At 35.8% G+C, this 27687-nt stretch overlaps 3 protein-coding genes and 1 pseudogene across 3 annotated transcripts; all 4 read left to right on the forward strand.

The window, feature by feature from the left end:
* The first annotated feature begins 822 nt into the window (after positions 1-822).
* Positions 823-4441, forward strand: LOC132167677 (uncharacterized). The gene is made up of 5 exons (XM_059578687.2): positions 823-1103; positions 1645-1881; positions 2300-2383; positions 3116-3245; positions 3847-4441. Exons 1-5 carry the CDS (start codon positions 832-834, stop codon positions 4108-4110), a joined length of 987 nt encoding a protein of 328 aa, XP_059434670.2. The 5' UTR covers positions 823-831; the 3' UTR covers positions 4111-4441.
* Positions 4442-6388: 1947 nt separating this feature from the next.
* On the forward strand, positions 6389-8490 carry LOC132187043 (protein DMR6-LIKE OXYGENASE 2). Its single transcript, XM_059601200.2, has 3 exons — positions 6389-6914; positions 7213-7540; positions 7937-8490. The coding sequence occupies exons 1-3, from the start codon at positions 6451-6453 to the stop codon at positions 8192-8194; spliced, it is 1050 nt and encodes a 349-aa protein (XP_059457183.2). The 5' UTR covers positions 6389-6450; the 3' UTR covers positions 8195-8490.
* A 6246-nt stretch (positions 8491-14736) lies between these two features.
* Positions 14737-17350, forward strand: LOC132183250 (fe(II)/2-oxoglutarate-dependent dioxygenase 4). Its single transcript, XM_059596656.2, has 3 exons — positions 14737-15265; positions 16382-16709; positions 16861-17350. The coding sequence occupies exons 1-3, from the start codon at positions 14793-14795 to the stop codon at positions 17113-17115; spliced, it is 1056 nt and encodes a 351-aa protein (XP_059452639.1). The 5' UTR covers positions 14737-14792; the 3' UTR covers positions 17116-17350.
* Positions 17351-21267: 3917 nt separating this feature from the next.
* Positions 21268-27545, forward strand: LOC132183260 (fe(II)/2-oxoglutarate-dependent dioxygenase 4-like; annotated as a pseudogene).
* The last annotated feature ends 142 nt before the right edge of the window (positions 27546-27687 follow it).

The following is a 27687-nucleotide window of genomic DNA, read 5'->3' on the forward strand; positions in this document are numbered from 1 at the left end:
AGATATTACATACAAGGTAGTCTATCCTTAATTAGAGCTCTATATAGAATGAGACAAGAGAAGAGATACATTGGATTTTTCATTAATTTGACGAGGCTAATGAAGAGCTTTTACGGCCCTTCCAGCCATGTGATGTAAATACTCTAAATTACTTGAATTTATGCCTCGTTTGGTAATAGATAATGTATGTACGTGGTTTTTGGTTTAAAAATCATTAATGTTATATAAAGTAGGTAAAAGTTTAGAATTTTTTGTGGCTATATTTGATAATGAGAAAAAAAAAAAAAAAAATGGCCCCCCATATTATTCATCTAATTTAACTTTTAGCATTCTTATTTTTTACATCACATCAATCACTTTTTATTACTATTAAAATAAAAAAAAAATCATTATAAAATAAAATTTTCATTTTCTCGTACTAAACATTTTTACATTTTCCCACGTAAAGGCCAAGCAAAGACCAACATGGCAATACCAAATAGAGCGGGTATGAAAAAGTTCAAAAAATTTGTTTTGATGGGAATCTTTTATTTAAATAATAATAATAAGAAGTAATTGATATAATATATATAAAAAAAATAAAAATAAAATAGTTCAAAATTTTTTTAAAAAAAATTAAATTAAATTAAATTTTTGGCATGGGCATTGCCAAACAAGGCGTAAGCATTATTCGGGTTCCTGTCAGAAAATCCTCTTCTAGAGAATAATGGTGGGGCCTGGGGGCGCTGGACCCTTGAGGCCGTGGACTATGCATGTCTTTTCATTTCAGTCGACCGTTTAAAAGGGATAGTCTCACTCAGAACTCAGAGACTGACACAGGGATTAGCCACAATGCCTTGGAGAAAGAGAGCTCGGGACACCAATGAACAGGACAACAATGGAGAATCTACGGGGAATCGGACCGGAGAGGCTTCAGGGTATGAGAATTTCAGGAACCAGAGGATCAAAGAGAACATGGAGAGAATGCAGAAACTGGGGATTCCCGACCTCTCTCAGAAGCTCAAATCCAAAACTGCCCTTCCCAAGCCTACTCCAAAAAACCCTACTCAAAGAAAAACCCAGAACCCATTGCCCCTTCCCGACTCCCCAAGGCGCTCTTCAAGGTATTTTCTTTGTTCTTTTTCTTTTGTTCTTCAGAATATGTTTGGTTGGTGGGAAAATGAGGAAAGGAAAGCTTTCGTCCTTTTGGCTGGGTTTCTTGAAATGAGTAAAAAGTTGAGAGAGAGAGAGAAGTACAGAGCTTTCTAATGCTGTTGTGGGTTTCTTCATATTTTGTGGTTTACCCTTTCATTGGTTACTGAGAAAATGAAGGAAAAGAAAAGAGAAGGACCGTGCTTATGTTCTCCATTGCTTTGGCCTCTAAAATTGAATATAAATTTCTCATCTCTTTATCATCCTTTTTTATGCTGTACTGGGTTTCATTTATTTTAATCTCTGAAAAAATATGTTTAAGACCTCAGATTCAAATGCTGATTTGTTGTATCCTGTTACTTTTTATCAGCAATTTACCAGAGCATTGTGGATTTTTTTGGCCTCCATACACGTGATTTTTCTTGTTCTTGATTGATGTTGTTCTGATCCTAAATTGGTGAAAGTCGCTGGGCATATGTTTTAAACTTGTTTGAAAATGATTATGGGTTTTAGGTTGAAGAGTTTGACTCCTGTTAGCTATTCGGAAATCCGTGATAAAAAGAAGAGGAACTCCTCGGAGAATAATGAGATTCACATACGGGAAGGTTCTGAGCCAGAAATTTACTCAGAAGAACATGATAAGCTTCTGGGAGATTGTAAGGAAAATTGGACACTGTTTGTGGATGGATATGGCGAGGATGGGAAGCGCATATATGATCCGGTCAAGGGAAAAACATGCCATCAATGCAGGTACATTTTATTTCTCCTTCATTCTAATCTATTATAATGCTTTCTTAGGATTTTGTAGCAAATTCCTTTTTTCTTAAGATTAAAGTTTAAAGACTTAAGTAGCAATAAGTAACATGTTGTTGCTAACCCTTAAGCCTCCAACTAAATGCTCAGCTGGTTTGCAAATGATTGTGGTTGTAAATCGAGAAATGGTTTGAAGGATTACTGATAATTCAACAAGTTAACTCAAAAAATTTGTTATACCGCTGGGAGAATACCCTTCAAATCAATAGCAGAAGTTTTCAACTATATTGTTTTTCTATAGTGGGTGATTATCCAAATTGTATCAGATATCTTGTGTTATAAGATCTTCCTTCTCACTAATTACTTGGTTGTACTTGGTAAAGCAAGCTCAATGAGATGGCCTGTTTATTTGCAGACAGAAAACGCTTGGTCAGCATACCCATTGCATCAAATGCAACTTGGTCCAAGGGCAGTTTTGTGGGGATTGCTTATACATGAGGTAATTAATTTTAATTTGCACTGCTTCCTTTTTTACTTTGCTTATAGAAAAGGTACTCTCACGTGACTTTAAAGCACAAAAGCCTTTGTAAACCGGTTTTTAGTGGTGAGTTTTACCCAAGATTTATATAGGGACCACCAACGGCAAACAACAGCTAGTAGATATAGTTGCTATAATCCTGATCCACAAACGGACAAACCTATATAATTAGTTAGTTATCAAATTTCTTTTAGATAATATTGGAGTCAAACGTAAATAGCAAGTTCTGAATGACGATTAGTATACGTAATAGCATAAAGCGTTTATTTGTGCTTTTATTAACGTTTACGTTTATTAACTAATAGTGATTTTATAGTATAGCTTTAAAGCGTTTATAAGCGTTTATTTAAAGCACAAACATATATGTAATAGCGTTTATTAACATTCCTGTTTGTGCTTTAAGCTGAAACATTTTGTTACAACCATTTGTAGCATTCCAAATATGGTAGATAGATTAGTAAACTACGACCACCTTCCTGTCCAAATCTTTTCTCTCTCTTTCTTCCATCACAATATTAAAATAATATGGTGCTATTCAGTAAACGTGGAGCACCTTATAACAATAAAATTGTAACAAAATGACTTTTATGCTATTGAAATTCCTGACTGTGTCACTAAGCATGCACTACTAAATATTTTAAGTGGAACCTGTATTACCCATAAGTTATGTTTGAAATATATTATGTTGTTCAGATATGGAGAGAATGTGATAGAAGCCAATCAAAATCCCAATTGGATTTGCCCTGTTTGTCGAGGAATTTGCAACTGCAGTCTTTGCCGTCAGGGAAAAGGGTGGATGCCCACTGGTTCCCTCTACAGGAAGGTTAGCACCATCAAGCCTGTATATGTGCATGAGTGTGAGAATCTTTATGCTTTCCCATTTATTTTGCGTAAACAGACAATAATCTCCTCCATCACAGCCCTCTTGCTTTCGTTAACTTAACAATCCCAGTGTCTTGTATTCTTGCTCAGATGGGTGCTATAAATTCTTGTCTTTTGGTCCACTTGAGGCCGAACAGGCCCATTGAGCCTATGGCTATTCAACAACCCTCCCTTTTCCCTGAAATCCCCCCTTCCTTAGTGTTGGTGGGATCAATTCTAGCTTCCATGTACAATGGTAAGAGGCTTTTGGAGTAATGCTACCCACCAAACCCCATCCCTCCAATTCCTATGTGGCGTGGTCTGCCATAGCATTACTAGAGGCTTTAGTAATTGAGTCAGCTGATGCCTTTCGATGCTCTTATCCTATCACTGAAAAGGGTTTATCAGTATATTTCATTTTCTATTTCTGGCTGGTAATACGTCTCTATCACTCAACTTGTACTGGTATGTGAGCAGTCTGGTTTAGTATGTGGTGGACATATTAGGCAGATTTAATTAGCATCCGGAGTAAAAGGAATGGCTAAATTTTGTTTGCCTTTTAGGTTTTAAGACTGGGCTTCAAGTCTGTGGCACACTATCTCATTCAGAGCCGTCGCTCTCAAACCAACTTGGAAGACTCAGGTAATGAAACATTGGCTTCTCCAGAGGGATCGCAGCTTTCTGAACTTCTTGACACAGACAAGAGCCCTGATGGAGGACTCTCAAAGCCTCAACCTGAAGATTATATATTTGACAATTGTGACAAAGATGATGGTGTTGATGAAAATGATGAGTTGAAGAAAAAGCAAGAGGGCATCTCTGATTGACTCGAGGTTTACATGAAGCCTAAACTTTCCACCAAACTGCTTTTGAATCCATTGCTTGAAGATTGAGAAACTGGTGCAGTTTGAGACAAATGTACCCTCCTTTTGATAAAATTTTGTGCAGTTGTATACATAGCACAAGAAATATATAAAATTTTGTTAAGTGCTGATTTTGCCAAGGAATGATTCCCTTAAATGGGTCTTCTCCTCTGCATCCTTGGCAGTATCGGTGAGTTTTTGTTGTGGGCAAGTTGCATTACATTTTATTTTCTAGTGCCAAAAACATTTTACCATGTTATCAAATGTCTTCGACATTAATATCCATCTCAATTAAAGGGCAAGCAAGCTTCTGTACTTTAATGCCTTGGTTCAAATTTAGGTGAGCTCATGCGGTCATGCCTAAATAGGTGGTTTTAACTCGTTTCAATCAAGCCAATCTCATAACTTTTAGAACTTTCTCACTAATGATAGGATACATTTGGGGTTGTTAAAAGAACATAGCTGTTTGCAAACAGGCTTGGGTTTGCTCGAATAGAGTCGATTTGCTCTCGGTTCATTAAATAAATGAGCTAACCGTGGACACAGAATTTATCCCGATTTTAAAATGAGACATTCATATAAACTTGGCTTGAATCAGATTAGGCTCACGAACATAATAGTTTGATTTTTAATGGAGAAAACAAACTGAAAATTTGTATTCACAATGTTCTGCATCAATTAATGTCTCTTCGTCATTAATGAAGTTGAAAATATAGTAATATACAAAGGGAAATGACAACTAACAAGAAGATGCAAATAGAAGAGACAAAAACAACATGCAATGATGCAAATAGATTGAATAATTTGCTAACAAAGCAACGGAATATTAGAATGCTCTTAATTGTTAAGGTTGAAAGATGGAAATAAGAATTAAATGCTCAAAAGTGAGAAGATGGAAAATTTGGAAAGTCTTAAAGAAAGCAGCACCTTCAAAAAAAAAAAAAAAAAAAGGACAGAAATTTCTTCCAAATTAGTTTAGAAGAAATATCCTTTAACCCATTTAAAATAGTGTCAAGTGTCTATATACATTTAAAACGAACATTAAATTTTTAAGGTCATTAATAGCAGTTTACTAATTTAGATTAACGTTTTAAATGTTTATAAACACTTGGTCACTATTTTAAATGAGTTTGAGGATATTTCCTTCATATTAGTTTGAAGAAAATTTATGTCCATAAAAAATAATAATAATTAAATGCTCATGCTTTATATATATATATATATATCCCCACACAAGAGGAGAGGAAAATTCGAACTAGTGACTTCCGCTTCATAAGGCGTGGTCACCAGCCGATTGAGCTACTCCTTGGAAACAAATGCTTATGTTTATACCAAAAAAAAAAGGTTTTTCAAAATTAAATTAAAATTAATAAAATCGAACTTAAGATTGACAATGTAACAGAACAAAATATCAATTCAAAATGAGATCTTAATCTTTCCCAAAATTTCATCAACAAGTTTTCCTCGTCACCTTTATGGTGCATCTACAAGTTTTAACATTGGACTGGAACACTTTTGTCATCCATGAACCAAGAATCACTCACATTCTTCAAACTGTGACGTGGACAATGACGTGGACTGGAACACTTTTGTCATCCATGAACCAAGAATCACTTACATTCTTCAAACTGTGACGTGGACAATGACACGCCAAACACTGTCTCGATGAAACCAACTAAGCCGTTTTCTCTGAAAAAATGTTAAGGATCAATAAATTCTTCATAATTTATTCATATTTTCTTACAAATTTAATATATCGACTATTATATTTGTAGAGTTTATCATTGACTTATATGAGGTCTCCGTAAATCTACAAATTTAATTGTTGATTTATAAAATGAGATTGATCAAATATATATATATATATATATATATATATATATATATATATATATATATATAATTATAACATTTCTCTTTTCTATGCCCCAAACTCATCTAGGTTCAATGAATCTAAAAAATTGAAAATTAATACTTCAATTATTTCTTCTTGTAATTCACCAATAGTCATTCAATATGTAAAGGATGAATTTTATCCTTCAAAATTACGCGAATAACACAGATATTAGCATTTGCCACTTACATTTCTCCACCCTCTTTTGTCTTTCAATCACAGCCATGGGACAGGTAGACAATGACGTGTCAAACACTGTCTCCACGTATCCAACTAAGCCTTTTCTACTTACCAAAAAACCAAAAAAAAAGACGTACATGATTACGAAAACAACACAAATAGTTGCGTTCTTCTGCATATATTTAGCCGCTTACATTTCTCCACCCTCTCTTGTCTTAAGAATAACAGCCATGGGAGAGGTAGACCCAGCGTTCGTCCAAGCCGCCGAGCACAGGCCGAAGCTCAAACCCGTCGAGGTGGTTGATGAAATCCCCGTCATCGACCTCTCCGACTTCCTCAACCCCCATCACAAAAACACCCAACAAGTTATTTCCGATGTCGGCAGCTCGTGCGAGAAATGGGGATTCTTCCAAGTGGTGAACCACGGGGTTCCGGCGGAGCTGCGTAGAAAAGTGGAGGCGGTGGCGAAGAAATTCTTTGATGGGCCGTTGGAGGAGAAGAGGAAGGTGAAGCGGGACGAGGTGAACGCGATGGGATACTACGAAAGCGAGCACACTAAAAACGTGAGGGACTGGAAGGAGGTTTTTGATTATTTGGTCCAAGATCCGACACAGATTCCGGCGTCGCATGAACCTGATGACAAGGAGTTGAGGATTTTGACCAATCAGTGGCCCCTGTTCCCGGCCGATTTCAGGTAATTTATAGCTAATTTGTCCACTTTTTTCAAGGTCTTGTTCACTAGAAACATTTTCTCTGTTTTTTATTATTATTATTATTATTACTACTTAAGTCAAATCCAAAAAACAGAGGCCTTTACTTTGAAATAGGAGATTACTAGTTTTTTATTTTTTATTTTTTATTTTTTTATGAATTGCATGAATCAACTAGCTTGTTTGCAGTATAATTGAATTTTACCTAATCAATAGATAGTGTTGGTATTTGATGTAAGACTTCATTTTATTAGATTCTCTCTTTAAAATGAAATTTTCTAGGGAAGCATGTGAGGAGTACGCACGAGAAGTGGAAAAACTGGCTTACAAGTTGCTGGAACTTATTTCCCTGAGTTTAGGCTTACCAGCTAATCGTTTGAATGGCTACTTCAAAGACCAAACCAGCATTCTCCGTCTCAACCACTATCCACCGTGCCCTTTCCCCCACCTAGCTCTTGGTGTTGGCCACCACAAGGATGCCGGTGCCTTAACCATCCTTGCCCAGGATGATGTTGGAGGGTTAGAAGTTAGGCGGAAATCAGACGGAGAGTGGATTCCGGTGACACCTACCCCTGATGCCTATATCATTAATGTTGGTGATATGTTTCAGGTAATATGAACGTCAGACATTCTTATTAAATCACTACTTATTATTAATGCCCAACACGTGAAATATATAACTAAAATGGAAAGTAATTATGGAATTAAGGTTCAAAATCATGACATCTATCTTTGATAACATGTTAAATCTTCGCTTATTCCAAAAATTTAAGCTAATTACTAATGAAAAAGGGTATGAATGTCGTCCAACATCATGTATGCCGCCATCCTTATGCAAAAATTGAGCCATCAGTACAAAATGATTGTGCTTATAGAAGAGATTGACATTGATGACATACCAAATATCTGCAGCAAGGGGACCTCCCCCCTTTTCCCCTCCCTTCTCTTTTGGTCCAAATTCCTTTAGAGTTGAACAAATAGTGAGATAATGGGCATGTTTTTACAGGTTTGGAGCAATGACAAGTATGAGAGTGTGGAGCACAGGGTGGTGGTCAATTCTACGAAGGAAAGGTTTTCAATTCCATTCTTCTTCTTCCCATCCCACTATACCATTGTGAAGCCTCTGGAGGAGCTACTAAATGAGCAGAGCCCTGCCAAGTACAGGGAATACAACTGGGGAAAGTTTTTCGCCACTAGAAACCGCAGTGATTTCAAGAAGCTCGATGTGGAGAACATCCAAATTTCGCATTTTAGAGTACTATAAGATTAATTGTGGTAACAGTAACACTATATAGTAGATTGTTATATGATTATAATACAACTGAGATGATGTGGTAGTGAAAATGAGCGTTTAGATTAACAAGAGCTTGTAGAAAAGAAAAATTAAAGGCTGATTTTATTGCTGCGTCATCTTAATTGTACGACAGTAGTATAGCAGTTTACTAAATAGCATTTATTATTGTGGTAATAATGTGATGTTTATGTATCTAGTAGCAATAATGGGCTCCTTTAGCCTCTTGAAATTGCGACATGCTAATAAAAAGACAGGCTTCTGAAATATTGCACAAGACTTTCTTTCATCATGTACTTTGCTTTCTTTTTGAACTTTTCTTATCCTTATTTAACTTAGGTATATTGGCGCTCATTCTTTTTATATTTGTTTAATGTGAGACACAAACCTCACAAGTGTACTCACAACAAATTTCTTTGTCAATTGTTGGTTTCCGCTACATTGAAGACCACATTTTTTTACCAGAGTCCAATCAAGGCACTCGTATCAACATCAATTGAAGCTCACCATGATTCTAATACTAATTGTTAGGAGGAAAACACTGCAAAAGTTAAACAAGAGTAAGTTAAAATACATATTAGGGCATCAAAGCAAAAGGGGGCACAAATAAGGGCAGACTTATATGAACTCTAACTAGAAAATTGCAACAAACACCAGTCCGAAGCTAAAACTGGAAATGCACGGTCAAAATCGGAAACAAGATTCGATGAAGAGGGAGTACTATTTTCGGTAGCATAAGGCCCCGTTTGGTTCGCGGATTAGACCCTTGGATTGGACTAGCTAACACTAGGTATAGCTAGTCCTTTGTTTGGTAACACTCTATTCCTGGGAATAATCTATTCCCATGGGATTACTAATCCTATACACACAGGATTAGCTAAGCCACTAAAAAACGAGTGGCTTAGCTAATCCTTTCCTGTGAGATTAAAATTATCGTGTGAATTGCCCACAAAAACCCCACCCTTCTAGCACCCACGTCTCTCAAGGAGACTCTACAAAACGATCTCCATCTCTCAAAGAGCAACGATCTCTCTTCTCTGCGCAATGTATCTCTCTCCTCCTCTCTTCTCTTCGATTTTTCTTCTTTGTTTCTTGGTTATTTCATTATCTCTCTGTTTCTTGATTTTTTTTTTTCTCTGTAGCGTTTTTTTTTTTTTTTTTTTTTTTTTTTTTTTGATTCTCTGTATCGTTTCTCTTTGATTCTGTTTAGGGTTTTTTTTTTTTTTTTTTTTTAATTCTGTTTCTGCATCTCTCTTTCTCTATACTTTCTCAGTTTGATTTTTAATTCAGTTATATATATATATATATATATATATATATATATATATATATATATATATATATATATATATAACCTGTGTTCAAGCGTGTATATATATATATACCCAAAACGTTTCTGAGTTTTTTTTTTTTTTTTTTTTTTTTATTTCTTTTGATTCTCTGTATCGTTTCTCTTTGATTTTGTTTAGGGTTTATTTTTTTTTTTTTTATTCTGTTTCTCCATCTCTCTTTCTCTATACTTTCTCAGTTTGATTTTTAATTCAGTTATATATATATAACCTGTGTTCAAGCGTACAACCTGTGTTCAAGCGTATATATATATATACACGCTTGAACACAGGTTGTTCAAGCGTACATATATATATATATATATACACACGCTTGAACACAGGTTGTTCAAGCGTACAACCTGTGTTCAAGCGTGTATATATATATACACACACACGCTTGAACACAGGTTATTCATACCTGTTCAAGCGTGTATATATATATAAAATTATATATACATGACATAACTAAAAAAAAAAAATTATAGTAAAATTGTTTATCTTTCAATAAAAAGAAAAGAATGAAAGTCCTTAATAATATAAATTGTAAATTGTATTTATATTATAAGGGTATTTTAAAAAATAAGATCATAATACGATTCTATTCATCAACATATTGCATTGTACCAAACGAAAGAATGAGATTAGGTAGTCTATTCCAGCGTTACAACCAAACAAAGGAATATGACTAGTTAATCCATTCCCAGTGGTAGCTAATCCCAGTGGTAGCTAATCCTTTTCCAATGGACTAGACAATCCGCGAACCAAACGAGGCCTAAGTCTCCACAACAAATTCAAACCACAATATCATTAAGAGCCAAACCCAAGAGAAACAACAGGAAAATAAAAGCAAATCATGGAAACACAAAGACAATAAAACAACAACAAATGTACAATTAATGGAGGAGGCAAAAAAGGGACAAAAAAGCCCAACAAACAACAACATGACAGTAAAAGAGGTGGGGAAATGGCATATGAAGTCCTCTATCGGCGCGCGGGATCCACGAGTGCGTTCATGAGCGACAAAAAGATGAACAGAGGAAGGTGGAGAAAGAAACCCAATGCAGCCACCTCCAAAAGCTATTTTTTTGTCATTGCTTAAGATGATGTTGGAGGGCTGTAAGTAATAGCATTTACATTGAGCTCTTTACTTTTAGTTTTTCTTTAAAATATTAACAAAACTCATAAAACATGCAATTTAACGGAAACGGATCATCTCCATTTCAAATGAAATGGAGAGGAACCAGCAAAATGGTGGGACATAATTGTCCTTCTCTTAAAAGATGAGGGTAGTCTTGTCTCAAATTTTACACTTTTTTCGCTAAATGGCTCCTCTCCCATTTCATTTGAAATGAAGAGAGTCCATTTTCCCATTTAACATACTCTTCACATCCAATGTTAAATTTAACTTCATGGCTTCATGCTCCCACCACTCAACCTGGTTTCAGCATCTTCTACATCGCTAATACCTTGAGAGCAAGCTCTCTCAATCTCATGGTCCTCCCCATTAGAAGAAAAATAACTAATAAAAGGTAGTTGTTAAAGAAATCAAACATGAAAGCAGGAAAATGAAATAAGAAGAGAAAGCAAAATAATGGTTTCTTTGGAGTTGGGTTTATTTATAAGGAAAGAAGTCGGGGGGAAATGAAGAGAAAATGGTTGCTAATGGTTGAAAGTGGTAAGAGCACAACCAGATCTGAGGGTGGAAGCCATGCAGATGCAGCTTTAAAGTCCGTAACAAAAACCAGTAGAAAAATATAAAAGGCGACCCTGATGAAAGGAAGGCCTCGTTCCAAGAGGGCTTTAGAAGATTGAACTTAGATGGAGAAGATGGGAGCAAACAAGGCATGAGATACTAGTTAGATAAAGTAAAAGAAATAAAAATGAATATTTAGTTAAAGTAGAGAAATCTTTAGAAAGTTTGATGTTTAATGGTTTTGAAAAGTGGCTAGCTAAATCAACTAAAGTCGATTTTTAAATTAAATTTAGAGAAATTTTGCACAACTCAATGCTAATGTCCTAAACCAACTTGTCCCTCGTGCCAATTTTTTAGACCAGACAGTCCATAAACTTCAAGATGACCTTGTTTGGCAAAGCATTTTTGCTTTTATTACTGTAGCTAAAAATGATTGATATGATATAAAGCTTTGAATTTTTTGTATTGAAAAGTAAAAAAAATTTATTTTGTAATGATCTTTTTATTTGAATAGTAATAAAAAGTAAATGATGTTATATATATATATATATATATATATATATATATATTTTTGATGTTGATTTATTTTGGAAAATGGTGCATAAACAATGTTGAGGGGAGAACATTGATTGGCAAATAAGGTCATTAGCTTGTTAGCTAATTTGGTTAATCCTACTGTAGAAACTAGAAAGAGTCCAAAAAGATGTTTTATCCTCCTAGCCTCCCTAGTATTCACATTGATTTCAGCAAATGCTCAACTAAAATTTAGCTAAAAAACTATTTTTTTTTTATTTTTTAATTTTTTTAGCTACCAACTTTTCTAAAGCATTTACATTCAATTCAACATTTTAGCTATTAATTTTTACTATTGCATTTATAATATTCTTTATTTATTTATTTTCATCATTATACAAAAAAAAAAAAAAAGAATAATATTGATTTTTTTTATTTTTTATTTTTTTTGGGAAAAATACACTTTAAAAAGTAACACTTTACCCCATCAAACTTTTAAATTGGGGATAACTTCAGAAAACCCCCCTGAAGTTCCAGCCGATTTGAAAAGACCCCCCTGAATTTCCAAAGCTCTCACTTAGACCCCCTGAACTTTGGTTTTCTCTCACTTTGGACCCCTTTAACATTAAACTACGTCGTTTTGGATGTTTTATACCCATTTTACCCTTCCTCAAAACTATGTCGTTTTGTGTCCTAAAATCACAACACATATCCAGCCCAAAACGACGTCGTTTTAAGCATAATTTTTTTTTTTTAATTAAAAAAAGTAAAATATATATATAATAAAAAATAAAATTAAAAAAAAAAAAAAAAAAAAAAAAACGGGGTGGCTTCAGCCACCCCCTGGCCGATCTGGGGGTGGTCGAGCCACCCCCATGGCCAAGGGGGTGGTCCGGCCACCTCCTTGGCCCCAAAAAAAAAAAAAAAAAAAAAGGGATGGGGTGTTTTTGGGGGTGGCCGGACCACCCCCAAGGGGCTGGGGTGGTTTCGGCCACCCCATACCGGCCGTATGGGGTGGCCGAAACCACCCCCAGCCCCTTGGGGGTGGTCCGGCCACCCCATATGCACCCCCCCGCCCCCCCGTTTTTTTTTTTTTTTTTTTTTTTTTTTTTTTTTTTTTTTTTTAATCCTTTTGGGGGTGGCCGGACCACCCCCATGGCCAAGGGGGTGGTCCGGCCACCCCCAGACCGTCCAGGGGGTGGCTCTGCCACCCCCTTGGCCAAAAATGGGGTGGTTCGGCCACCCCATTTTGGCCAAGGGGGTGGCTTCAGCCACCCCAGTTTTTTTCTTTTTTTTTTTTTTTTTTAAAAAAAATTTTTTTTTTAAAATTTTTAATTTTTTCTTTTTTTAAAAAAATAAAAATTAATGCCTAAAACGACGTCGTTTTAGGCTGGGTAATTTTAGGACACAAAACGACGTAGTTTTGGGGAAGGGTAAAATGGGTATAAAACATTCAAAACGACGTAGTTTAATGTTAAAGGGGTCCAAAGTGAGAGAAAATGGAAGTTCAGAGGGCTTAAATGAGAGTTTTGGAAATTCAGGGGGGTCTTTTCAAATCGGCTGGAACTTCAGGGGGGTTTTCTGAAGTTATCCCTTTAAATTGTTACAATTCGACCATTGTGATTTTTTTTTTCCCAAAATGCTCTCATCCCAAGTTAAAAAAATAAAAAATTTAAAAAATAAAATTTTAAATTAAGGGGTGGCCTGTCTGAAGTGGTCGAAGCCACCCCAGGCCCAACTGGGGTGGCCGGCCACTCCTTAATTTTTATTTTATTTTATTTTATTTTTTAACTTGGGATTGAGGTATTTTAAAAAAAAATAAATAAATAAAAAATCAGAATGGTCGAATTGCAACAATTTGGAAGTTTTTGGGGGAGTAAAGTATTACTTTTTAAATATTTGAGTTAAAAATGCAAATTAATGAATAGTTCAAGGAATAAAATGTATTTCCTCACCCCCCCTCCCCCCTTTTTTTTTAATTAATTTAACTTACCTCTTGTTGAGCACTGTTGAAACTAGTCAAATCTTTAGTCAAAGTTTTTTTTTTTTTTTTTTTTGGGTTTTTTTTGGTATTTTTTTGTTACAGGAGTAGTCAAAAATAACATTTTTGTTATTTTGACAATCACAAGGTGAATGGTCTGAGGGAGGGTGGTCCATAGCTAGGCCCAACATTGTTGTTATGCCTTTGTCTTCTACAGTTCTTGGCGGCGATCAGGAATGAATTATTGAGAAGAGAAAGTGAAAAGACTATGAAATTCATTCCAAGGTGCTCATTCCTTCATTCTATTGCCACTCTAATTTAAACAGGATACCTTTACACTAAGAACCCACCTCTTTGTTTCCTTGTGTAATTTTGTCCACGTCTCATCATTCATGTTGATGAACTGCCAACTAATGGGCTAAAAAATAAATAATGTTATGTATATAATTTCATCACGCCATTTAATTTTTTTTAGATGAAAATTAAGGTCGGATTACTTTGTGTATCCATTTATGTTGGGCTAATCTTAAACCCGTGTAAAACGTCCATTTTACCCGGAACGGATAGGCGTGACTGTACGTATGAAATTATTTACACTCAAAATAATTCAAACCACATACTTGATGAGAATACCTTCGAGAGAAAGACCCTTGAGCCAAAAATTTTGCTTAACCGATTAAATCAAAAGGTCTTCGTTACAAAAGATAAATAGTACTGTGATATATATTATAAACATTTTTCAAATAAGAACTCCAATTAAAATTCGTATCTTCTTTTAAATACAATTCTCCTAGACTTTACCACCAAATATCCAAGTATCAAACAACTTAGCCATGAAAGCGCAAACGTCACACAACCTTAAAAAAACAGAACCATTCAATGAACAAAGTAACATAGGTACCATCTCCTCGTACAATGCCAAAAACCCGTCCAGGTTCAATGACGTTATAAAACCTACCATTCCTCCTCTTCGTACGGGAGACCAAAAAAAAAAAAAGGATAAAAGAAACCCATCTCTTTGTTATCTCCGTGCACAGACAAAAATCAACAACCATGGGAGAGGTTGATCCAGCTTTCATCCAAGACCCTGAACACAGGCCCAAAATCGCCTTCACCGAAGCTCAAGGCATCCCATTGATCGATCTTTCTCCTATCTCCCCACAATCCTCCGACAAAGTTTCTGCCGTCGACGAGGGCGTTGTTAGAGAGATAGGAGATGCATGCAAGGAGTGGGGTTTCTTCCAGGTGATCAACCATGGGGTGCCTTTGGAGAAGCGCCAGAGGATCGAGGATGCGTCGAGGAAGTTCTTTGCGCAGAGCCTGGAGGAGAAGAGGAAGGTTAGAAGGAACGACAAGGAGGTGTTGGGTTACTATGACACCGAGCACACCAAGAATGTCAGGGACTGGAAGGAGGTGTTTGATTTTACAATAGAGGAACCCACCATAATCCCGGCTTCTCATGAGCCTGATGACAAGGAAGTGACAGAGTGGACTAATCAGTGGCCTGATTACCCAACTGAGTTAAGGTAATTTAACACGATCTTGTGGATTCTTCTCAAATCTTTAGACATAATTCACAATAGAATTTGTTGCTTCTTGTATTCGTTGTTCATATATCAAGGTAATAGAAAATTTTAAATTTAAATTTTTAATTGAAATAGAATATGATTAATGGAGATGACAAGTTTTGAAATCTCTAGTCTCATATTTTATTAGATCATGAAACGGTTAGAAAATAGTAAATTTAATTGACTTGTGAAAGACAAATGTGTTGTTTTCTTCAAATGTGGTGAACAGCTCAACGATTTTGAACTTTTCAATTAACATATGGCTGGGCAAAAAACATCGATATATTTGTGAATTGTGATGAGTATAAATTTAGTACTAAGAGCTAGCCTGGCTTCTTTGTTTTAGAAGTGTATTTTTTTTGGCTTTGTTAGCACTTTGCAAGATTTATTGAGGCAATAGTACAATAAAAAGGTGATTTTTTTCATTGATGTGGTTAAAGTACTTATCTTTTTGGTGAAGAAATTCGCATCCCTTGTTCCAACAGTACCCACCATGCTAATATACCCTCATCTTTATTGAGATAATAGTAAAATATAATAGTGATGAAATATTTGCATCACTTCTGCATGCCAACAGTACTCATCATACTTTCCTATCATTTGATATCTTGTCCATGGTGAGAAGCACTCTTAAGGGGTTGAGGTTCCCAATTCATGGGCCTACAGCTCTAAAGATCCATGTCAATTATTCAAAATAAACTACTTAGATTGAGCCACATAAGATGACACATGCCATCATTTCATTGGTGTTGATGACGTGGCACATTAACAGAATCCGTAAAATGTATTGACGGAATTTAACTGCATAGAATTATAAATTGTTATTTGTGCCTATCTTGGGGACTTCTAATTTTTTTTTTTTATACCGCAATGAGCAATTTGTAATTTACACCAACCACACTGACTAATTTTGCATTTATCGTTATAATTAATACTACTACCAAAAAAATATTGATGTTTTTGAAGATTTTTTTTTTTTTTCTTTTAATTAAAAGAACAATGAAATGTTTGGTTTGAGACCCAATCCAAGTAATAAACTTAAATGTATGTGATTTGATGGACTCTCTTGACCAGGGAGGCATGCCAGGAATATGCTCAAGAGATGGTAAAACTAGCTTACAAGTTAATGGAACTGGTGGCTCTGAGCCTGGGCTTGCCAGGAGATAAGTTCCATGGCTTCTTCAAAGACCAAACAAGCTTTATCCGCCTGAATCACTATCCACCTTGCCCTGCCCCTCACTTGGCGCTTGGCGTTGGTCGACACAAGGATGGCGGTGGCTTAACCATCCTTGCTCAAGATGATGTTGGAGGATTAGAAGTCAAGCGGAAAACTGATGGAGAGTGGATTCGGGTCAACCCTACCCCGGATGCTTATATCATCAATGTTGGTGACATCATTCAGGTACCACTTTCAATCTCCAAATGAAGTACATATCATTCAGATGTCGCTATAATAGCCAACATTTTTCTGTCAAGTAAAAACCCAATGAACCATTTACAAGCAAATTCCATGGCAAATTTATAATATTATCATATAATATAATATTACTTAGGTTTGGAGCAATGACAAGTATGAGAGCGTGGATCATAGGGTGATGGTGAACTCAAAGAGGGAAAGGTTCTCCATTCCATTTTTCTTCAACCCGGCACACTACACCTTGGTTAAGCCCTTGGAGGAGCTGACAAATGAGCAAAACCCTGCTAAATACAGAGAATACAGCTGGGGAAAGTTTATAACCAACAGAAAGCGCAGTAATTTCCAGAAGCTCAATGTTGAAAATATCCAAATCTATCATTTCAGGATCTAATTAAGAGTAAGCTGATCATTGGAGGCAGTATTTTGTATTATATGCCAAGCAATAATATTCAGCTTCTTGTAGTACTATGTTATACAATGCTGTAAGTATGATGTTGTTCATTGCGTAGATAAGCAATGCTGTAAATAAGAATAATGGAATATGCTTCAATGGCTTGTCTCATAAAATCCTTTGTGTTATTCTTTACGAGATGATAATATATGAAGTACAATAGCAGGACATAGAAGTTCTCAATGTTTGTGCCTCAACAATATCCATTGAAGATGGTGGTCTAGTGGCATTCCGGCTAACTTCAAAAATTACTACATCCCATAACATGAATATGAATGTTATATCATATCAGAGATCATTATCATGTAACAGAAACATCTAAACATTACACAGTGAATAACACGTAGAGTTGACTATATTTTAAACTTTAATATTGTATCATTACATAACAAAAGAATAGTTATACAAAAGTGTCATATGCGACACAATACCATATACATGTAATGGAGTTTATAGACTTAACAAAAGATGTACAAAAGGTAGCCTACTTTTGTCTGACAAAAAACACATCAGACATTTTGTGGCCTCAGTTATAGTAGCCCAAGTACATGGCTACTGGATCGTCGTATGCATCAACAACATTATCTGTGCGATTATGGGGTCACCACATGCGGATGTATGAATCCACAATTTTAGTAAGTACAGAAATTACTGACTTTTCACAATGAGCCAACGTTTCATTTACTACCATGAGTTTATAGCAACACATGCATTTAACATTTCTTTTAAAGACATATTTTGGCAAAATGCTAATATGCCACTAACCGGACATTAGGAAATTTGACGAAAAAATCACGGAGAGACCTATTTTGAATTCGTAAACCCTCATGCATTAAAAATCCAAAATTAAAAAGCGTAGTACCCCAAGATATTACTAGGTTGTGTTTGGCTTAAGTTGAAGGGTTAATGGGTCTACCAAGTTCATTAGGATTCATCAAGAATAAGAATTTTGACTTTTGGATTCGACCATGGACCACTGAACGTCCAATCCAAAACCCTAGTGAAAAAACATTCGTATAGGGAGCATTGAACGTTCGAACTACCGAACATTCAACGCTGGACCACCGAACGTTCGACTTGCAACTCTACAATCGTTAGGTAATAGTACACCGAATGTTCAACTGTCTGCAAATTCGAGAAAACAGCATCCTCAGCTTTTTCAACCCTATAAATACCTTCTCCTTCGACCCTTAAGCCTTCATTTCGCCCATGTTGCTCATTGAAACCCCTATTCTGTGTGTGTGTGTGTGTGTGAGTTTTAAAAGAAAATGAGGTGTTCTTGTTGGTTTTGCTCTACTGGTGGTAACCCTCTTGCTGTAATTTATTTCTTACCTTGTTGTTATGCTGTGTAAATACTTTTCATAGTTTAGTTTGTAAGTTTTAAGCTTGTAGTTATGTTATTGGCTTTAATATTCGTTTAAGCACGAGTTAACATTTTGATAATGTTAGACGTAGTTTCTTTTGCATGGGGATGTTATTTGCAGTAGGACTCTATTAAGAATCATGTTCAGACCTTAGGACTTGCTTAGAAGTTGCTTAGTAGCTTTTTAGCTCGAAATGGGTTTTCTGCCCAGCACCAAACGTTTGAATTTCTCTGTTTGGATGTTCGATGTTGTGGCCGAACGTTCATACCTCTCTGTCCAAACGTTCGATGGTTAGGTAGAAAGTCCGTTTTGAACATGTTTAGGTCTAGAGCTGGTTTTAGCTCAAGTTTAGAACTAATAATAAGTATTTTCTCATATTTTGAGGGTATGAAACCTTTGAAGGAGTTTGTGGATGAGCTATACAACCTAAGTGAGTACAAACATAGATGGATACTTGTTTTTATTTTTCCGGCATAGAATAATTATTTTATGTGTACCAAACGTGCATCTTTATAACTCTCATGAAATTTTGGATTACTATGAACTCTATTATGTAAAAATATGTGTTGATTAGGTAAAGATAATGAAAATTATGAGATTTTTTTTTTTTTTTTTTTCTATTCAAAGGGGGAAAAGAGTGTTACAAAGGGGAGTAAAAAAAACTAATAAGACTTATATAAGCATGCATGTAAAAGACAAACAAACTAATTGCATCGTATGACAATGACTATGGTACACCGGTACATGCGGGATAACAATCATAGGCTTACTATAAAAATTAATCCTATGGTCAAAAGAAGTTTATGTTTATATGGGCTTTGGATCCAATGATTATTCACGACCGGCGTAGGCATGTTTGATTGGCGAGTCACTACAGGATGTACATCATTAATAGAGTGGGTCACTCGAGGCCTGGTCACACTCGATCGAACTATTAATGTTATAGACGGTAGCGTTTAATTTCTTGAGCATCGATATTGTATTATAGGTCCCTCAGGACACTACCAACCTTGCCGAGAAGGGACAATATCTCAGGTAGGGGTGAAAAGGCGGGCGGTTATTACCGCACTAACAACTAACCACTTTTGAAGGCGGTTAGCAAAAACTACTAACCGCCTATATATATATATATATATCATACTACATATGACATGAAACGATGTCGTATGTAGTATGATATTATTGTATTACCATAAAGACGACATCATTTTGGTTTTTTTTTTTTTTTTTTTAATAAATTTATAAAAAAAAAAATTATTTGAAAAAGCAGTTAGTGGTTATTAGAGTTACTAACCGCTAACCCTCGGTTAACTGCCTAGCGGTTAGATGCAGTTAGTGGATTTTACTAATCGCCTAGCTAGGTGGTTACGGTTAGTAGTTTTAGCCAATAATTACTAATCGTAATCGTCTTTTCATCCCTAATCTCGGGTAGACTATGTTAAATTGAATTATGATATGATTTTCATATTATGTTAAATTGAATTATGATATGATTTTTCATATTACAGTATGTATTATATCTATATTTCATTCATGATAAACTATGACTTCATAGTGTTGCATGTGATTTATAAACAACCGAATTCACCATATAATGATGTGTACGTCATATACATTAATACTCACTAAGTTCTTGAACTTACTATTGTATCTTTCCCCTATATGTACGTACATGTGTTATTATAGATAGTTTCACAAAAGATGGATCCTGAGTGGCATCCAGTTAATGTGAAAGACTTGATCCTGATCATTTTTTAGGACCTAGATCCCGTGTGGCTCAAGTTTATGTGGGATTCCAATGGCGCCACCATCCAGGATATGATTGAAATAATTTTTATGATGCACCTTATTAAATGTATGCTTTAATTATGTTTCAGAAAAATTAGATGTGATCTATAACATATTTTAATGATTAGTCTTTTACCCCGAAATTTGAGAGTTTATCCATGTTATGATACTTTAAGTTTCACTCTATTCATTTATTGATTGTGGGTTTACATTATAATTATCTGTTGTTATAAGTTTAAAGTCTTCCATTGCAGACTCTCTTCAGAGAGGATGAGATTCTTGAATTTTGTTTCCTGTGAAATAAGACTAGGAGACGAATCGTGACGTCAATTACAAGTTAATTAATTTAACTGGAGCGTTACACAAAGTGAGGGAATGATTTACACAATTAGTAGTTTAGGGGCATTGACAATAGAGTGGTAATTTAATTTATGGGAGTATGTGTATAATATACTGTACCCTTTCCAGTTTTCTGCCCCAAGAGCCGCCAGGTAACCCAGCTCATACACCAGCTAATCAATTCCTTTTGGCTTTTGCTGTCTTGTTATTAGTCTCGTCCTCTACATCCTCAAATTGAACACATCTTTGTTGTTGTTGTTGTGTAAGACTTGTGTGGCATTTGATTGATTGACTGGTTGAAGGTGGTTTTCGACAGCTATCTTCTCTGCTTGAACCGGACCATCTCTTCACTTCAACCCAACCCAATCCCAATTTTTCAACAATTTCAAGCCGGTCTTGTCGCTTCCCTGCAGCTCTATTAGAAATTTACTACCCATCTCCTAAAACAATTTCAAGCCGGACTTTTCCACCAAATATCCAACTTAGCCATGCAAGCGCAAACGTCACATGCACAACCTACACGTACAGCAAACTCAATCTCACGTTATAAAACCTACCATTCCTCTTCGTTATCTCATTGCACAAACAAAAATCACCAACCATGGGAGAGGTTGATTCAGCTTTCATCCAAGACCCTGAACACAGGCCCAAAATCTCCTTCACCGAAGCTCAAGGCATCCCATTGATCGATCTTTCTCTTATCCCTACACACTCCTCCGTCAAAGTTTCTGACGTCGAAGTTTCTGCCGTCGATGAGGGCATTGTTAGAGAGATAGGAAATGCATGCAAGGAGTGGGATTCTTCCAGGTGATCAACCATGGGGTGCCTTCGGAGAAGCGGCAGAGGATCGAGGATGCATCGAAGAAGTTCTTTGCGCAGAGCCTGGAGGAGAAGAGGAAGGTCAGAAGGAACGACAAGGAGGTGTTGGGTTACTATGACACCGAGCACACCAAGAATGTGAGGGATTGTAAGGAGGTGTTTGATTTTACAATAGAGGAACCCACCATAATCCCGGCTTCTCATGAGCCTGATGACAAGGAATTGACAGAGTGGACTAATCAGTGGCCTCACTATCCACCTGAGTTAGGGTAATCTCTCAGTATTATTTCACCCTTTGAAGGAGTGGCCAGTCATACAATTAATACTACCAACAACAACAAAAAATGTTTTTGAAGAAAATCGGTTTTTTCTTTTGATTAAAAGAATAATGAAATGTCTGATTTTGAGGCTAATCCAAGTATTAAACTTAAATGTATGTGATTTGATGGATTCCCTTTGAAAAACTCTAAACAAATAAATATCACAGTTTATGCGGAATTAACAGATATTTATCAAAGCAAACAATCACCAAAATATAAACAATCTCATACAAAGATTTTGATGACGAAGAAGAAACCTTTTAGAAACCGATCTAAAAATAAAACCTCTCCGGGGCAACCAAACCCAGAAAATCACTATCAAAAGATCATCCAGAAATTATAGACACTAGGAACACTTATAACCCTTTGCAAGACCTTAGCTCTGTAAGATCGACAAGCCTACAACTCGTCTCCTTGCTCACAATCTTCTTCAACATGATTCTCTTTTACCGGACCCTTCCGATAGACTTCTCAATAAAGCTCAATGAAACTAACAATAATCCTCTAAGAGGAATAATTAGGCTCACACATATTTTCTATCTAAGTACAGCCTCTCAAAAAACCTATGGTAGAATTTCGTCAATCTCTCTCTTTATAAAGATGTATATATACCCCCGACAAAACCCTAGACCTAACACACTTAAAATCACGTTTTTTGGCCAAAAATTTATGGGGTGTCCGGACAGGTTAATGGGCTGTCCGGACAGGGCCTTGAGGAGCAGAAACAGAGTTTCTGAAAATGCTATCCGGACATGGGGAAGGCCTGTCCAGACAGGGCATGCAATGGGTGAAATTGCATTCTGGAAATGATGTCCAGCCTTGATCAACAGCTCCGATCAATGGGCGTTTGTGGTCCAATTGAGCTGAAATTTTGCAGGAACGTTCATGACACATGAATCTACATTATGAACGGTGGAGATTGGATTCTGAGCATTCTATATCAATGTTTGAGCCCATAAATAGTAGTCTCTGCATTTTGGAACTGAATTAAGCCAACACAAGAACTAACAAACTCTCCATTTGGCAATTCGGTGACAAAACCAAAATGCCGAGCCAATCCCATCATCTCCCCATATTTACTTCCCCTTTTTGTCAAAAAATGACAAAATGTCTTTATGTTTCCTAAAACACTTCACAAAAAAAAAAAAAAAAAAAAATATCAAGGCATTTGTAGAACAGGAATAACACGAGAAAAAAAAAAAAACATGATTACATAGAAATGAAAAATGCATGAAGTTTAATACAGATTATGAAGGCCATAAACAAAACTCCCCCTCAATGCATGACTTAATAACAACAAGAAACTTGAAATGAACAAAACATGTTTCTCCCCTTCAAAAGTCAAATAAACACACATGATATAAACATTAATGACTCATGTATTGCACAATGAATATCCCAAACATGCTCCAAATATGCAAAATATACGTGAGACTATAAATGGCAAGAAACTCATATTGCTTAACCCAAGCAAAGAAAAATGTTTCATTCAACCCATGCTCGTGTGATGTGCGTGTAAGCTATCCAAAGAAAAAAAAATTCAACTTACAAAATGAGGAGAAAGTTTCACCACCATGAAGTTTTGACAAGCATATCAAATCAAAAGTCAAACCTTATCATACTAGAGCCTAACCACTCTCATCCTATACATTTCTCTTTGTAAGACATTTTACACAAGTTTGACAAAGTGAAATAAATTCCTTTTGGAATATGATCTTTTGATTTTATTTGTTTCACTATTTTGTTTATTTTTCTCTTTGAGAAAGTATCCTTAAACTTTTGGTGCTTATCACAAAAGAGAAAGCATGAATTTTTAAGCCTTAGGTTCAACTAGCATATGGTCAATTTGAAGAATATGACTAGTCAAAAACCTCATATGGTTACCTAACAGACCTCACAAATAAAGTGAAACAAAACCTCAATTTAAGCTTAAATGTGCACAAGAGATAAAGCATAGGCAAAATGTACCACATAAGCTCAGGCTTTAGGTAACCACAAAAACAAGTCCATTGACACAAATTTTCATCTCATGCATATTAAGAACATTCCAAGACGCAAGGAATTAAATCCATAAAAAGCAACATGAGAAATCAATGAACTATCTAGGTGCATAAGACAAAATAAAGAAAAGAAAAGAAAAAACAACCACAGTAAAATATTTTTGTCTTTTTCTTATTTTTCACAAAAGAAATGCACACAAACAAAATACAATTTCAAAACAAAATAAAACAAAAATGCAATGCAAAACAAAAAACAACATGCTCTAGGATATGCAAAGATATGCAAGAAAATCAATCTTAGGCATGTGGGTGACTCACCTAACATAAGGTGAGATCATCACCACTCTACCTCAAGGGGTGAATGATATCATCCTTCCTAACCCAAACTCAAGAAATCTTAGGTCTAGACTTATGACTTTGCTCAAACTTATCTAGCCTAGATATCACTTCTCTCATCATTATGGCCAAACCCTCACTTTCTTTCTTAGAATAGGAATTTTCATTTATATGCACATGAGGTTTCAAATTAAAACAGTGAGGTCGAATGTGACCCACTTTTCCACACTGATGACATGTAGAGACAAACCTTTGAGAAGGTAATTTTCTAAGAGGATGTACGACTCTAAGTATAGGGTAAGATGCATAAGGCTCAATGTAGATTTTCTTACCTTTCTTACCTTGAGGAGTCGGAGCAATTGCTTGCTTTTCTTCACTTGAAGATTCTTCTACTTTCACTAGTTTAACAAAAAACACCTTTGAAGTAGAAGCACGGTTAAAAGACAAAAAAACAATTTTATCAAATCCTAAGCCAGATCTGTCACTAGAATGCTTTTGAATATGCAACATTTTATCAAGCTTTTCACTCGAGAATTTACTCAAGTGATTTCTAGATGCAATCAGATCATTTTGAAGGGATTTATTTTTAGCAATTAACACATGATTTTCACATTTGAGAGTATTGCAAACAGCATGTGAATCACTCAAAGATTTCAACAAATTATCCATTTCAAGCTCAATATTCTTAAAATCTTTAACAATTTTCAAGTTAGTATTTCTAAGCATAGAAAACTTTTCCATTAAATTGTTAAAAGAGTTTTGAAGATCATTAACCCTATTTGATTCATTACCAGAGGCAGACTGAACATCGGATTGATTAGAATCATCAAAATCATAGAATACAACAAATGCCACATAATTAGGAGTTTCTTTCTCATCAGTGTCACTCAAGGTAATATTGAAGGCTTTTTGACCTTTTGGCTTATTACTCTTGAGGTTAGCACAATCCTTTTGCACATGACCATAGCCAGAACACTCATAACATTTTAGACCACGTGGGTCTCTTTCATTTTTCTATCCTGAGTACTTTTTTTTTGTTTTCCAAATTTCTTTGAAATTCTATGTTCATTACTAAAATATCTTCTAGCTATCAAGGCAAGTTCCTCATCATCTGGTGAATCCTCATCAGATAACTCATCAGAGTTCTTCTTAAGAGTTCTAAGGGCAATATCCTTATTTTTCCTAGGTTGAGGCAAGGCAAACTCATAAGTTTGAAGAGCACCAACTAACTCTTCTATTCTCATGGTATTAAGATCAGTGCATGACTCAATAGCAGTTACCTTCATTTTGAATCTTTCAGGGAGTGATCTCATAACTTTTCTAATAAGCTTAGTGTCAGAAACTATCTTTCCTAGATTTATCATGGAATTTCTAATTTTACTAAGTTTACCAAAAAATTCATTGAATGTCTCATCCTCTAACATTTTAATATCCTCAAACTGAGAAACTAACATTTGAAGTTTTAAAGTTTTAACAAGATTAGTTCCTTCATACGTACTAGGATCTCCCATGCATCCTTGGCACTATCACAATTTGAAATTGTGGAGAACTCAGTTTGTGAAATTGCTAAGCATATAGCATTCATAGCCTTGTCATTCGATATACGAGTTTGTTTTTCAACATTAGACCATTCAGCAGTCGGCTTATCTTGAGCTTTAAATCCAGATTCAATGACATGCCAAACGTTTATAGATTTTAAGAAAAATCTCATACGGAACTTCCAATAGCCATAATTTGATCCATCAAAATTAGGCACAGTGTTAAGGGTTTGAGACATCTTAAACAAGATACAAAAATCATACTTAGGAATTCAATCCTTCATGGAGTGAACCCGCTCTGATATCAATTGAAAAACTCTAAACAGATAAATATCACAGTTTATGTGGAATTAACAGATATTTATCAAAACAAACAATCACCAAAATATAAACAATCCCACACAAGGATTTTGGTGACGAAGAGGAAACCTTTTAAAAATCGATCTAAAAGTAAAACCTCTCCAGGGCAGTCAAACCCAGAAAATCACTATCAAAAGATTATCCAGAGATTACAGACACTAGGAACACTTACAACCCTTTGCAATATCTTGGCTCTGTAAGATCGATAAGCCTACAACTCGTCTCCTTTGTCATAATTTTCTTCAACGTAATTCTCCTTTACTGGACCCTTCCGATAGACTTCTCAATAAAGCTCAATGAAACTAACAATAATTCTCTAAGAGAAATAATTAGGCTCACACAGATTTTCTCTCTAAGTATAGCCTCTCACAAAACCTATGGTAAAATTTCGTCAATCGCTCTCTTTATAAAGATGTATATATACCCCGACAAAACCCTAGACCTAACACACTTAAAATCACGTTTTTGGGCCTAAAACTTACGAGGTGTCCAGACAGGTTAATGGGCTGTCCAAACATGGGGAAGGCCTCTTCGGACAGGGCATGCAATGGGTGACACTGCACTCTGGAAATGTTGTCCAGCCCTGATCAACAGCTCCGATCGATGAGCGTTTGTGGTCGGATTGAGCTGAAATTTTGCATGAACGTTCATGACACATGAATCTACATTATGAACGGTGGAGATTGGATTCTGAGCATTCTATATCAATGTTTAAGCCTGTAAACAGTAGCATCTGCATTTTGAAACTGAATTAAGCCAACACAAGAACTAACACTCTTTACCAGGGAGGCATGTCAGGAATATGCTCAAGAGATGGTAAAACTAGCTTACAAGTTGATGGAACTGGTGGCTCTCAGCCTGGGCTTGCCAGGAGATAAGTTCCATGGCTTTTTCAAAGACCTAACAAGCTTTATCTGCCTTGTCTTGCCCCTCACTTGGCGCTCGGCGTTGGTAAACACAAGGATGCTGGTGCCTTAACCATCCTTGCTCAAGATGATGTTGGAGAATTAGAAGTCAAGCGGAAAACTGATGGAGAGTGGATTCGGGTCAACCCCACCGTGGATTCTTATATCATCAATGTTGGTGACATTTATCATTCAGGTACCATTTTCAATCTCTCCAAATGAAGTATAAATCATTTAGATTTTGTTATAATAGCCAAGATTTTTCTGTCAAGTCAAGACCCAATCAACCATTTACAAGCAAAGTCCATGGAAAATTTATAATATTATCATATATAATACTACTCAGGTTTGGAGCAATGACAAGTATGAGAGTGTAGAGCACATGGCGATGGTAAACCCAAAAAGCGAAAGGTTCTCCATTCCATTTTTCTTCAACCCGGCACACTACACCTTGGTTAAGCCCTTGGAGGAGCGGACAAATGAGCAAAACCCTGCTAAATATAGAGAATACAGCTGGGGAAAGTTTATAACTAACAAAAAGCGCGGTAATTTCCAAAAGCTCAATGTTGAAAACATCCAAATCCATCATTTCAGGATATAATTAAGAGTAAGCTGATTGGAGGCAGTATTATGTATTGAATGCCAAGCAATAAGATTCAGCTTCTTGTACGTAGTACTATGTTATAGGAATCGAGACTTTGGAAGCATGCATGATGTGGTTCATTGGAGAGATAAGCAATGTT

This window comes from Corylus avellana, chromosome 2 (genome assembly GCF_965113065.1).
Source record: "Corylus avellana chromosome 2, dhCorAvel1.hap1.2, whole genome shotgun sequence".
Classification (NCBI taxonomy): domain Eukaryota; kingdom Viridiplantae; phylum Streptophyta; class Magnoliopsida; order Fagales; family Betulaceae; genus Corylus; species Corylus avellana.

What these genes read in the sequence shown, in the direction of transcription:
- LOC132187043 (XM_059601200.2), top strand. Translation starts at nt 6,451, where the DNA reads ATGGGAGAGGTAGACCCAGCGTTCGTCCAAGCCGCCGAGCACAGGCCG. An exon ending in CTGTTCCCGGCCGATTTCAG is followed by an intron (nt 6,915 to 7,212) that starts GTAATTTATAGC and finishes GAAATTTTCTAG; the next exon opens with GGAAGCATGTGAGGAGTACG. An exon ending in ATGTTGGTGATATGTTTCAG is followed by an intron (nt 7,541 to 7,936) that starts GTAATATGAACG and finishes ATGTTTTTACAG; the next exon opens with GTTTGGAGCAATGACAAGTA.
- LOC132183250 (XM_059596656.2), top strand. Translation starts at nt 14,793, where the DNA reads ATGGGAGAGGTTGATCCAGCTTTCATCCAAGACCCTGAACACAGGCCC. An exon ending in GATTACCCAACTGAGTTAAG is followed by an intron (nt 15,266 to 16,381) that starts GTAATTTAACAC and finishes TCTCTTGACCAG; the next exon opens with GGAGGCATGCCAGGAATATG. An exon ending in ATGTTGGTGACATCATTCAG is followed by an intron (nt 16,710 to 16,860) that starts GTACCACTTTCA and finishes AATATTACTTAG; the next exon opens with GTTTGGAGCAATGACAAGTA.
- LOC132167677 (XM_059578687.2), top strand. Translation starts at nt 832, where the DNA reads ATGCCTTGGAGAAAGAGAGCTCGGGACACCAATGAACAGGACAACAAT. An exon ending in GGGGATTGCTTATACATGAG is followed by an intron (nt 2,384 to 3,115) that starts GTAATTAATTTT and finishes TATGTTGTTCAG; the next exon opens with ATATGGAGAGAATGTGATAG. An exon ending in CTGGTTCCCTCTACAGGAAG is followed by an intron (nt 3,246 to 3,846) that starts GTTAGCACCATC and finishes TTTGCCTTTTAG; the next exon opens with GTTTTAAGACTGGGCTTCAA.